The 14,004-nt window shown below is 40.1% G+C and overlaps 1 protein-coding gene across 2 annotated transcripts in view; it reads right to left on the bottom strand.

Annotated features, from left to right (window-relative positions):
• Nucleotides 1-14,004, bottom strand: part of si:dkey-40c11.2 (drebrin-like protein A) — a 76,012-nt gene that overhangs the window by 5,517 nt on the left and 56,491 nt on the right. For both annotated transcript variants that reach the window (XM_017695543.2, XM_017695544.2), the window contains exons 5-12: nucleotides 6,008-6,145; nucleotides 5,819-5,896; nucleotides 4,942-5,093; nucleotides 4,786-4,840; nucleotides 4,609-4,683; nucleotides 4,160-4,265; nucleotides 1,370-1,849; nucleotides 809-1,222 (exon numbers count right to left, since the gene is read on the bottom strand). In XM_017695543.2, coding sequence (XP_017551032.1) covers nucleotides 809-1,222; nucleotides 1,370-1,849; nucleotides 4,160-4,265; nucleotides 4,609-4,683; nucleotides 4,786-4,840; nucleotides 4,942-5,093; nucleotides 5,819-5,896; nucleotides 6,008-6,145 — 1,498 coding nt within the window. The remainder of the gene's footprint in view (nucleotides 1-808; nucleotides 1,223-1,369; nucleotides 1,850-4,159; nucleotides 4,266-4,608; nucleotides 4,684-4,785; nucleotides 4,841-4,941; nucleotides 5,094-5,818; nucleotides 5,897-6,007; nucleotides 6,146-14,004) is intronic.

Below are 14,004 nucleotides of genomic sequence, written 5' to 3'. Positions count from 1 at the left end.
GCCAAAAACTACAGCTAAATACCCATGACCTTCAGTCCCTCAGGTGGCAATACATTAAAATTGGGCAAGCTTTTGTGATGGATATCAGCACGAGGCTCAGGAATACTTTGACAATCCATTGCCAGTAAACACAGTTCGCCAGTGCATCTATGAATGTTACAAGTATAACAGTTAAGAATGTACTATGCACAGTTGGAGACATAGGTCAACAATGTCCAGAAACGCTGCCAACGTCCCTGAGCTCAAGCTCATCTGAAATGCACAAATGCATGGTGGAAATGTGATGTGGTCTGATAAGTCAACTTTGAATGTTTAAGGAACTAATGGACGTTGTGTTCTCCAGGCCAAAGATGAAAAAGACCATCCAGACTGTTACCAACATAAAGTCCAAAAACCACCCTCTGTCATAGGGGGTATTAGTGAAAATGCCTGGTGCAAAAAATTCCACTTCAAAACTGGTTCAGTTTTTTTTGCCACTGTTATACAACTTTGTATGGGACCTTGATTATTGTATTTTGTGGTTCACAATGCACCAGGCATTTTCACTAATACCCCCTGTGATAGAGGGTGGTTTTTGGACTTTATGTTGGTAGCAGTCTGTATGGTCTTTTTCATCTTTGGCCTGGAGAACGCAACGTTTATTAGTTCCTTAAACAATCTGTAGCTTTTCTGGAATGTGTTGCAGGAAGGATTTGGAATGAGCATATATTTTTTAAAAAACCCAAGTTAATAAGGTATAATATTATTATTAGTATGTTTTTGTGCTGTTTTGTGCTGCCAAAGTGGTCTGTACTATTGTTCTCCTTGCCTGTGTCATCTGTAATGTCTGCCTCAATCTCATCTTCTGGGAGTTCCACCGGGGCTGGTTTTTCACTGCCTGAGGCTTCAAGCTTTGCTTGGTCCACACTTGAAGTAAACTCTTCAGTCTCTTCGGCCAGTTCCAGCTCCTGCTCTGGTTCTTCATCCTCTGTAGGTTCTTCTACCTCCACAAGAGAGCTGACCACAGGCTGGACTCTGGCCTCCATGCATGGCACAGTGGGCTGCTCAAGTTCAACTACATCTGGACTCATGGTTGTTTTGGTTTCTGAAGGTGGAGAGGAAATCGTGCATGGTTCCTCTGGTTCCTCCTCCTCCTCTTCATCTTCTTCTACTAGCACAGCCTTGACTGTGAAGTCCATCTCTGGCTTTAGTTCACTCAACATGCGGGTGTTGGCAGCAGGTTCTGAGAAAGAAGTTTGAAATAAACTTAGTCTGTCAATACTGCAAGGACCTCTGCAGTTCTACACTGCATGCTCAGTAATCCATATTTCCAAATAAGCACTCCCATCACTAAAAGAACTTTTTCAGAGTAAACATTTTTAGGGCTTACCCTTAAACTGAACTGGACTCTCAGGCAGGGGTGCAGTAGGAGCTTCTGGAAAGGCAGCAGGTTCCTGGTTGTTAACACCTGGGCTGAATGATTCACTCTCAGTCATGCTGGCCTGCAGGCCTGGAGATATAGGGGGAGCGGAAGCCAAAGAAACAGGCAGACTTGGTGGGGAGGACTGTGGAGGAGGTGGTCTGGACACTGGTGGGCTGGGCAGAGAGGCCACAGCTGGAGCAGACCGCTGAGCCGGTGATGTAGGAGGAGATCTTACAGGGGTGCGAGGGCATGGTGGAGACGTGACCGGACGGAAAGTAGGACTGGTGGGGGACATCGCCCGATTAAAGGGGCTCGTTGGCGTGCGAGAGAAAGGGGAGGTAAGAGTGGGGCTAAGCGGAGAAGTGGAGCCACTGGCAGCACTGGCCCGCTCAAAGATGAAGGCTGTGTCCGTCAAACTGCGCTGGTAACGACGGTATGGAGGCTTGCCTGGATATTTCATGGTGAAGAAAAAAAAGCATTTATTATATATTTATTACTATGTGCGTGAAGCAAATTTACTAATTTTCTCCTCTACTTCAAAATGTAGCTAATCAACTCAGACACGTTCGCTAGTTTAGCTTTGCGATGACGCTATAAAGCTAATGTAGAGAACAAGTAATGGAAACTTATGTACGGTATCATAAAAATAGATTTGCTTTTGTGGTTTCTGCCACTGATACTGCCACTTATATACAGGGCTGTGCCCCAAAGCCACAAAAGAATTAAGGAAATGATGTACACATGACCTAAACATTGAACGCAGTGTGATTTATTAAATGTATTATTTCTTTATCAAGACAATTTTGTTGTTTAAAGAATCTCCTACACTCAAAAAAGAAAATACTGTTATGTTTTTTCTCTCTCTCGTTTTTTCCTTCATTTTTAAGACTTGCATTGAATCCACTCATTTATTTGATTTTTCTGTTTAAAAGTTGTTACTTTTCCCTGGTAAAGTGGGTGTAGTGCACCTTTAAAACTCATAAGGTACAAAGTTGGACCTTAAGGATCATGTTGTACCTTTTGAGGGTATACTGTTAGAAATAAACGTACTATGTAGGTACATGATTCATTCATCAAGGTACAAACAAAATAAATGTACCCTCAAAGGTACAACAGTGGTTTTCAGGCCTAGTGGTGTACCTTACATGAATTTTTCCTAATGGAAAAGTAGACATTAGTACATTTTCATAACCTAATGTTTTAAATCAGAACAGTAAAATAAAAAGGCTGGAGATGAGTCGCAATGTGTGGAGTCATTACAACTTAGAAAATATCATTTCAGTGGATTCTGGTACAATTATATTCCCTGACTAAAGGTAATGGGATGTACCCCTGAGGGTACCACCATAGTGACAGTGTCGTACCTTTTTTACTGGGAGTGTAGTGTTGCAATCTTTGTACCTTGAGAGACTAATACTTACTTGTACAGTACTTTTTTTTTCTTTTTTATAACGGTGTGTATAATATTTATCAGGTTTCCCTTAGCATGTATTAAACTTGTGAAACTGAATTAAAAATAAGTATAAAATATTTATTCTTGCATACAAATTTATAAGGCTGGAGTGAGTAGGGTGCACCCAAATGTTCAACTGCTGTTTACATAATTAAAAGCAGGAGTGCAACAGATCCTAAATCTTGAATATGGTCTGTATTAGGGCAGAAAGTAATCTTCAAAGATCTAAATAGCAAGTTAATTTTCGAATTGCAAGAGCTGCAATTTTAATTTCTCCTACATTATTAACAGCACTGTCTTAAGTTTTAAGTCGAGAAATATGACAGAACTTCTGAACTGTGTTAGGAGTTCGACTTAACAACCAGGGTTCAAAAAGCGGATATTCTAGTCTTCTGCCCCACCAAAAAAACAGGTCTGGACCTTAATTCATAGAAAGCAATTGCAATTTCAGTCTGAGTTGCAATACTGGACAGTAAAATCCAGGGGTGATAGTGGGAAAAATTCCTGAGCCTGAACTTTTTTTCTCTGCTCGGGAGGTGAGCAGGGTGGGGGTGCTATGTATGCGACACACTTAACACATAACTTGTTGGCCCCTGGGCGCAGATATACGTCTATGTATAACCCTGATCTTCATTACTGTCAAAGAATTTTTGCTTTTGAATTAGTCCCTTCAATGATAGATTGTGTTGAATTTTGTTGAAAAACATGAACAACATTCAGACATGAGATAAACAAACCCAATATAAGCCTATATTTCAGAAGCTTGTGCAGATTACCAGAACTCTTAGGACTAGCAGGCCTGCTCAGGAATCCATACCTGTTTTTAACTAGTCACATACCTTATTGCTTCTATTGCATAGGAGACTACAGATACTACAGCCATACCAAGAACGGTCAGCAGGTGGCAATAACAATACTCCAAAGTAAACTAGGAATTGATTAGTAGCCTAACCATTTAATATTATGTGGCTCTCACTGAAATACATTTCCAATTACTTTGCTTTTATGGCTCTCTGAGTCAAAAAGGTTGCCGACCCCTGCACTAGGCGAACCTTTTTTTTCTCGCAGACACGTCGGTACGCAGGAATTCCAGCGTGGCGCCTGAAAACTATCAGGCCTGAAAATCACAATATTTCCCCCAAATCTTTCAGCTGTATTTTGGAAACAGCATACACAATGCTAATTGGTTTAATAATATAATATAATACTAATTGTTAATAATGTAATATAAAAAGCTTCAAACATGTAAAAAATGTCTAGTGAGATTGTTCCAAGAGGTTTAAATGGATTAGAAGGACCCTCACCTGAGCGTGGGGATACAGGGCTGGAGGAATTCTGGGACGATGAGGACAGCTGTCTGAAAAACTCCCGCGGGTTCATGGAACGCTGAGATACCAGTGCTGCTGCTTCCTAGTGGTGGATAGAGAAATCGGCACCAAATGAGCTGAATACTGAAAATGACACATTACAAAAGACAAATAAAGACGGGGACGTTGGGGGTGGTAAAATGGTGACCTTTTTCCATTTGATTTCCGTTTTTCATCTTATTTACAGCAAACAGAATGTACTGCAACTCCTCCCTTAAACAAACCCACATTATGCCTTTACTACATTCAAAGTCTTTTAAAGTTCAGATCTTTTTTGTTAGAATTATTATTTGTAGCAGTGAGTTAATCCTGAAATAATGGGGTGCTGCCAAACCCTCACCACCCTCATGTCTCTGGGTAACCCTGTTCATTTAAAAGATACTCACAGCAGCTTTCTCTATGGACTCACTGCGTCTGAGACGAGCCCTCATATCCTCTTCATGCTCTCTCTGCTGCAGCTCCTGTTCATCACACACACACACACACACAACTCCTCCATCACTATGCAGTGAAAATCAGCACCTTCTCTTTCAACATATAGAATCAGTCACTTTAATACTCACCCATCGACTCTTTTCCCGCCTCCTGGCTGCTTCTTCAAGCTTGGCCTCCATTCTCCTTTTTAAAAAGTCAATATTGAAATAGTAATATTAATTGTTACATTCACTCAACCGAGGCAGTATTTCATGGTTCATTCAGAATGTGAGAGATTTGCTGACCTTCGCTCTTCAATCATCTGTAGTTTTTCATCCATCTTCCTGTCCCTCTCCTCTGCCTCCTTCCTTTCCTGCAGGACTCTCTCTCTCTCCCGGCGCCTTCTCTCCTCCGCAGCCTTCCTCCTCTCCTCCTCTTTCCTCGCCTCTTCCTCACGCTGGCACATGGGTTACATGTGGATTAGTATTCAAATAAGCTAATGCATTGGAAGTGTAGCAGCAATGAACTCCTTGAACCAAAGTCTCAATATTCAGTTCTTACACTTGTAATACATAATTACTATATAGTTACTATGTAATTACTATGATATCACTGCTATAAACTACTAGAAAGCTATATATAGGTCATGTAAGGAGGGGCACTGATAGATATGGTACAAGTGGATACAGATCAGACACCGCAGTGCAGCTGTGTGCATTCACTGTATACTTTATTACACACACCTACCTAAAGCACGTTTTAAATAAGGATTTGACCATTTTCTTTTTTTTTAAAAAACTACTGTTAAAAGCACATATTTAAACTCTTTGAGCCCAAAGCCACATCTGAACAGCTGCAAAGTTTGAGGGCTGATGAGTGACATCACAACAGGAGGATAAATTGTGTGGGCTTTGATGTTTTTCCTATTAAACTAAGCCTTTTGTCCACTGCTCCTTCAGTTCCTTCCGAAAATGGCAAGAGCTTCCTATTAAATATGTTATGTTCCTTCAAACTGACAAGGTAAAGATACTCATTTACTAAAATGACTTGTAGAAAAAAACTTTGAAAAGCAGAAATTGTGTATAGGGCACAGGATGTATTCGGTTTAAAAGGCAATGTTTTCTTTGTATTTCAGACTGAAGATTTACTGTAGAGTTTGAAGGGCTAAGGGTTTGGTTGTACCTCTGCTCGTGCCCAGAAGGAGTCTCTGTTAATCCGTTTCATCTCCATGGCAGCGTTCGTCTTCCTGTAGTTCGTGCCCTGTCAATGAGGTAAGTGAGCTCAAGCAAGGAAATCAAGCAGCTTCACTCGTTGTTCTTAACAGAATAAATATTTCAGCGGCATTAGTTTTAATGGTGTATGTTTAGGTACCACTGTCTCTTCTTTCTCTGTCGGTCTCGAGTTTCTTCTCAGTCTCTCCATTGGCGGCTGCACTTTTGCCAGAATTTCTTCAACCTTTTCCTCTGTCACGTCATCTGTACTAGAGGCGCTGATAAAAACATGTGCCTCCTACAACGGAGAGAGAAGAAATATTCACTTACATCAGCCTAACTTGTTTTGGAGTACAATTCTTGGATTTTCATGTTTGATAAAAGCGAATAAAAGAGCCAGGAACCACCAGCAGGTCCAAGGTTTTATTATCCATACCTGTGACTTAAAAATACATCCTGTTTTCATTAGAGGTTATGTAATTACTGAATAACAAGTCTAATGTATTAAGCCTGTGATTTTAAAGGGGCATTGTGGCCTAAAATTAGCATTTAATGTTATTTGTGGTGCTACACATTATTCTGTAGTGCACAATTATATTCCAGACTCATCACTTTGACAGAATTTAGGATTTTGTATCCTATGTGTGTTTTTTGCATTATGCAAATACATGAAACAATCACTGCGAATCCCTACAGTGCTCAACATCAGTGGTACTAGTTAGCATTAGTGAGACACTAACCTCAGTTGGTTATAAAACTTTTTTCTTTGTTTTCTTTGTGATAATTCAGAGTATTAGCTAGCTAGTGCAAAAAATCGAACAGCCCATCCCCAAATATCCAAGACAAAGCATTTGTAATGTTTCAGAATTCACGTTCACCTTCAAGATACACCATCAGGAAGTGGTTTTAGTCTTTAAACCAAAGAATTTCACTCTAGAGGCTACTGTTCATCACTGTAAGGGGCGTGTAGGCATGTTTATAACAGATGTAGCGATGGTTACGTTTTTCATTTTGGCCAGTGTGTCCCTCTAACGTATTCAAAACAGCCACCTTTGCGTCACAGCATCACAATGCAACTAGTAGAACCATCATATGGCAATGTTTCTGAACAGTTTCCAGTTCTTATAGTTCACATTCCTAAGACTGAATGCAAAAACATCAAGCAACCTCACAGCTAAATGCTGAAAAATGAAACAAGAACTTAACATCGGCCGGCATGTATCTGCAAAGTTATTAGCTGGTGAATTTAAAGCAGACAGTTACCAAACAGAGATGGAGTGTGAGCATGGTCTAAAGATTTAAGGCCATTTTTACTGGGTTCTAGTGAAACATATACAGTCCTGAGGGTCTGGGACAGTGCTGTGGTTGGAAGCTGTAACAGTTCAGCATGAAAGCTCTGTTTGCTCCCAGTGAGCCTTTCATATACACACACACGGGAAGCCTCTGTATTTGCATTGGCTTTGCAGGTCTGCGCTAGAAAACAGTGTGAAATCTCACAGCGGTGAGAAGATTAGAGTGACAGTGCTGTTGTGAAATCAGCCACCATTTTTGCCTGCACTTCTTTCCTCATTGCTCTAGTCACTGAGATGCTAACTGATCTGTACAAAACAGAATAAAAGAGTTTTTTTGGATAGTGAAACTTAAACTTGCTGGTAGCCAGTGCTAGGAACAGGATGCTGCCACCCCCATACTTCACTGTTAAGATGGTGTTTGTTGAGGAATGGGCAGTGTTAGATTTGCACAACACATAGCGCTTTGAATTTGACCACAAACCTTGTACCACATTTTAGCTGGAACACTCGAATTCGAGACGTGCTTTCATGTGTTTTTTCTCCCTCTCATACAGGCCAGTTGTGCACAGAGCTCATCCAGTGTTTATGTGACTTTGATGTTTGGCTTTACCTTTTTACTGGTTTGTGTAGCTGTTAGGTTGCACAGAAAATATGCTTCATAAAACTTGAGCCTGTAACTAGTATAATTAAATGTTTGGCCATTTAAGGCTAGCCTAGCATTGAAAACAGAGAGGCTGAGAGGGTGGGTAAGTTACAGATTGCCTGTTCTCTCTCTCTCTCTCTCTCTCTCTCTCTCTCTCTCTCTCTCTATTACTTTCTGTCCAGTGTTTCCCACATACTATACTTGGAGAGCCTCAAAAAAATACACTGACAGTCACCCAAGCATATTACATTCCATTGGAAATTAAATAAGTTTGGATATCATATGTATTTGAATATTACCTAGCACAAAGCTCTGCCCAGGTTTAGTTCAGACCTGTGGCAAACACTGCTGTCCTTTAAGAAACAAGAAACACTGCACTGTACAAGCTTCCCAAATGAATCTTTCTGTCAGTCCCTCAGGCCACATGCTCACACAACTTGTTCACTTGAGCAATATTTACAAAAAAATGCTACATAGCTGTGGTCTGAATCAGAGATGACAGGAATATGAGCAACAGAAAGAATGAAAAAGCAAAATAGGGAGTGGACATTACATCAGTGTGTGTGAGTGGGGGTGAGTGGGTGATAATTTAACAGTAATATCACAGTGTAGTCACTCTAACAGTAACTAACTGTACAGTTATTCAGTGACCACACTGCAGCAGAACACACAGTTCAGTCGCACACATACACACTCCGATGTTCGTCACAGTAAATGCAAAAGTGTATCAGATGTTCATGAGGCAGAGAAATGAGGATAATGTAAGTGCACTGCATTAAATCTCTACTGTTTGTGAACAGTGATGGAGGGTGGAAGTTACAAGGAACCAGAGGAACTGGATCAAGTTCATTGCTGGTCAAGCATGCCTCTGTCTCTCAGACGTATAGACACATTTGCATACTTAAAAGTAGCTCTGAAAAGCATAAATACACAAATGTTTTTAATATAATGCTCCTGCCAGAACAAAACCTTGTATCTCCATTTTTGTCATTTTTCAGTTTTGACATAATTTGACAATAGGTTTTGCCCTTTACATTGTGTGTAAATTTCATGATGAATGAGCCAAAAGAAACGGCCCAAAATGACTTGGAAAAAATTCTGGTTCCATTAACTTACATTAAAAGTAAAGTATGTTTTTTCCTTCTCCTGTTGTGTAAACTCAATATTTGAGTGGAGGAAATAAACAAAAAACATAACAAACCTAACTGGAGCACAACTTTGAATGTTTGCATGGCTGCATGAATTAAACAGAAGTTCTTGCTTGAATGTTGTCATTAAAGTCCATGAATGTGACCAGACAGACCCTAGGTAAGTAGCTGGGGAATGACCCTAATCATAAACAGGTTCAGTCTGGTTCAGTCATGCTAACTGCTGTCCAGTTGCGTTCATTATGAGCCATATTAGCATGTCATTACCAATACATTATAAATCAGTAGACAGTGACACAGATCTTTAAAGGGTGTGAGATGGGGGAGGGGTGGAAAAGAAGGGCTGTGGGTGTGCCTCAAAGCCGCACGTCACTGAGTTTTGGCGGCAGTTCAAGGCCTGCAAACCACAGCTTCAGAATGGATTACTGCACTTCTAGTGCTCGCACACAGCAGGTCCAGGCTGCTCCTTCCACACCCTCCACTTTCTTCTTGTCTAAAAAGCTTCTTATCCTTCACAGTGACAGCGCTAAGGTCAGAGAACACAGATCAGTTGAAATCGACCTGGTAGTCTGCGTTAAGCATCCTACCCCGAAAAATATATATCAGGAACATGAAGTCAAACTGCAGCCCTTCTTTTCTGTCCTTTTCCCTTCCTCTGTCATCTCTCTCTTGCAGTAGGAGGAGGGCAAATGACTTAACTCTGTTATTACTTGCCTAGATAGACAGCATTTAGCTTGCTGACGTACAGCATAGCCCCATGGCTCAGGCTCAGCAATGCTAACAGAAGCAGCACAGTTGAAGGAATACTTCACCAAAAATCACATTTACACAATGTTGTCCTTCCTACAAACATAGTCAGACAAAATGTAGCACTGGAAAGCTGGCAAAGGAGCATGCATGGCCTGCATGTAGACTTCTTAGAATGCACTGTAGGTGGCCTGCCAACAAGTTCATTGCAGCTTTTCCTTTCACTTCACAGAGGCAGCATTACCATCAACTTGACCTAGACCTTCAAATTAATTTCCTGAATGCCATTTAGTCATGATTACAGCCAAAGAGCACAAAGCTAACAGTGAAAACTGGCGATTCCAAGAGAGATGAAAATTGGAGCCATACCAAATGCTTGTGTGTCAAGACTGGAAGAAATTTAATATCAACAGATATTATAAAACAAAGCACAGACATTACAATAAATATCCAGGGCCCAGGGGATGAGCAGGCAGAGAAATTTAGCAGCTGACTCACAGCAGTAGCTTTTAGCAAATTAAATAGTTAAATACATATTAATCCCTTATATCTTTATGCTTTTCATATTTTGAATTATTTAGGAATCACATTTTGGCAAAGCATGACTGGTATGAAGGTATTTTGATGTGGTATCATTTGAAGCAGGGATCATTGAGGCAAAGCACCAAAAGCTATGTGATCGCTGATAGCACCCCCTTGCAGAGAACTTTCCGCCTGCTACATGTGAGTAAGTGAGGGAATGAGGACGTGAGTGAGTCAGTCAGTTATTTAGTCGGTTAGAAATGAGGTTCTTTACATCTAAAAAGTTTGGACAGCCCTGATCTAATATGCATAGCCAATCACTAATATAAGCTTATAAGCGTCCATTATTACGAATTGAGCAATGCCTAAATCATCGCATACTTGCCTTAAATCATGTCCAGATCCTAAATAATCTCAAATAGACTGCTTTAGAGTACAAAATGTCTGCTACCTTACTTTGTCCATTTTTATTGATAGCAGTTTGTTACAGAGTCAGAAAGCACATAAGCAAGTCTAGTTTTTAATTAAAATTACTTATCAAATCAACATGCTTCAAAGCAAGTAGGCAATGATATAGGCATGCAGTTTGCCCAGTGCTACATGGTGGGATGTAAGCTTATATTACTTGCTAGTTATATTCGCTTCATACCTCCAAATAAATAAACAAAATGGACTACTTTGGGATAAACTGAATGAACTATTCCTTCAAGAATGGCATACAAACTAACTTCATATGGAATACCAGATTCCAAAGGTTCAGACTCGTACTTCTCTCTCCACTTGCTGCCCACAAAGTAACTTATCTATGCCACCCAAAATGCAGCCAAAATGCACCCAATTCCTATAATTGCAGTAATTAGATGGTAATACTATCATTTTTTTATAGAGGAGTTGTTAAGATTAATTGAGCAACACACCTGAAAAGCACACCTGCTCTATGAACCTAGCACTTGTGACATGCTAGCCAAGACTCGCCATCCTGAGAAGAAAAACAAAGAGTGACTAAAAAAAAGTAAGAAAGATAATAGAGAGAGGGAGCTAAATGGGTTTGAGAAGTCACTGAAGCACATCTTGCTAATCCTTTCATTGACTCTGACAGAAGTCAAGAAGCAGACAGTGATGGAGGATCTGGTTTTAACATCCATGTAAACTCTTCCCACCCATGTCAAAAATGGAATTGGACATGCATACTGAGTTTGGCAAAGTGTTGCATGTTGGGAATGTCTATATAAAAACATGGAAAAGAAAATAGCCTAAGAGTTAAGTGTAAATACCTACTGCAGAATTACTTGATACCAATTCTGATACTGTGTTGTGTATCAATGCTCATGCATGATCTTCTCAAAAGCTCACAGGGCCAAGTATGAAGTACATGGGCCAAGAATGAAGGATATATACTCACTACAGAATAACGCAATATTCAATAAATGAAAACTGGTTGTACTCAGAATACATGTCCATGCAAGTTCCAGAATCATTTATGGGAATTATGGGATGTGAATGGATGGAAGGAAAGATAAGCAAAATTTCTGAAGAATTTCTAAAGCAAATACAAAGGGTGCTTGAATTAGTATGTGAGCAGAGTGCCGTGGTGGCGCAATTTTTGCCTGGAGTGACCGGCTGTTTAGAAAGAGCGACAGCTCTCTCTAAATTAATCAATGGCGAATCATGACTTTTAGCACCTAGGCTAGGAATTTCAAAACTCGGCCAAAATGTGAGGAAAGACACACCTCTACGACAATGTTAACTACGGTATTCTACAGTATCCCTAGCTGTTTAAATACCAGCAGCACTGTACTAAACAAAAATGAACTAAGAACTACAGACATGTATTTTTTAGGTCCCACAAATAATTAGACCTTCTCTGAAAGCCTAGAAGACCATGAAGGTTCCCAACTGACAGCATTAGCACAAACAGTGCAAGCCCACACTGGAAATGATCATCAACTGTTACCTTACAGATCTACAGACATTACATACAAGTAAGTCATCCATTAGTTTGTGGATTTGTTTACCTCAGCAGTTTTCTGACTGTGATTGTTTCAATAGTTGCACACAGACCAACTGGGACTCAATAATGAGATCTATGTAGCCAGACATATGCACATAGCATGTTTAACTATTTTTTGTTGTCAGTGTCGCTGTATATTTCTCAGTGCTTGGTGCTGCTGGTGAAAAAGATAGATTTGACCTTAGGTGCTGCTTCTGTGCTGCACTGCTCAAACAGGCTGTGTGAATGCTCTTATCTGTTGAAATGGGTGCTGAAATGAAAAGTAAGATGTTCTGCATTACTCATGCCATGTTTAGGTAGTAAAAAGGTCATGTATATCCAATAATGTAACTGCATGGCACATTTGTTTAACATGTTTAATGTTACACCGTTAAAAACATTCGTTTTATAAGTGTCTTGTTTAATAATAGGAAATAAGTATATTATTAGAATGAAGAATCGACAAGGGCCATTATAAGAGGTGAATAATGCCAAGACTTACAAGACTACATTAAGATTAAGTGGCCCTTATTAGTCCCACAACGGGGAAATTTCACCTCCGCATTTAACCCATCCGTGAAGTGAAACACCACATACACTCTAGTGAGCACACACACACACTAGAGGGCAGTGAGCGAACTTGCAATTGAGCGGTGGGCAGCCCAATCCGCAGGCAGCCCAGGGAGCAGTTGGGTTTAGGTGTCTTGCTCAAGGACACCTCAGTCATGTGCTGTTGGCTCTGGGGATCGAACCAGCGACCTTCTGGTCACGAGGCCGGTTCCTTCACTTCCAGCCCATGACTGCCCCCACCTCCAGCCCATGACTGCCCCCATGATACCATTAAGAAACATGAATCTACATTATCTTTCTGTCCATCACATGAATTCAATTTTCTGATCTCTGACAACCATTGGTTTATTTTCAAAACAGTAAAAAAATGGTTCTGGGGTATTTCACAAAGCAAGATTTCTCAGTCAACATGTTTTGTATCTTTGTAAAATGGTTGTTTACTTCTTTTGTGTCTTATCTGTGTTTGTGTTTTATGGGTTTAGTTAAATATGTTTTGTGTCTAAACACTTTTATATGTGATTTAGTTTTTTGCATATGTGAGAAGCATTGCTTATTTTAATATTAACATCAACCTGCCCAGGGACTGCATATGAAAATCAGCCACCTGGCTTAGTCTGGCAAATTTACATTATGAAATAATAATGTTGATTGACATGCACTGTCCGTGTTTAAAAAATGGTTCTGTAAATGTTTAAGTAAAATGGTTGAGCAGGAAATAAAAAGCCTGGAGCAGCAGAGTGTTTACAGAACACTTTGGACAGGGAGAAAACTGCTGTTACTTCACTCAAACTCAGTGCCAAATGCACATATGAACAGAGGTGCAGTGCAAAGTTTGCATTGATGCAACCACTTCGTGTAGCCACAATGCCTAAAAAAATGAATGTTCAGTTTACTGACTGCAGTTGATCACGCAAAGTGTGGTCGCACACAAACTGCTTGTGAGGCAGTGAGTTTTAAAGGCACAGTGGAATGAGCTATTAACAAGCTCGAGACAAAACAGAAAATTAGTTTAGTAATGAAGAGAGAGTCTTAATTAATCATGGTTTTCCCCACCAAAGCATTCTACAGAGCTGTAATGTTACTCCAGCTAAGAAAACATTGTTTGTGAAGCCATATCACAATCTATTGTACACCACGTCTCCTCACACCGTACTTCTGGTCCTTAAAGTTTAAGTAGCGAGTCAGCTTTATTAAGTGTTCTCAACAACACGTAATTTGAGACTCTAATGTAAATTTATGCCTAGT

The sequence above is a fragment of the Pygocentrus nattereri genome, chromosome 20 (assembly GCF_015220715.1).
Source record: "Pygocentrus nattereri isolate fPygNat1 chromosome 20, fPygNat1.pri, whole genome shotgun sequence".
Taxonomy (NCBI): domain Eukaryota; kingdom Metazoa; phylum Chordata; class Actinopteri; order Characiformes; family Serrasalmidae; genus Pygocentrus; species Pygocentrus nattereri.
Note: the sequence above shows the minus strand (reverse complement) of the source record. Positions and strands in the feature narration are given on the sequence as shown.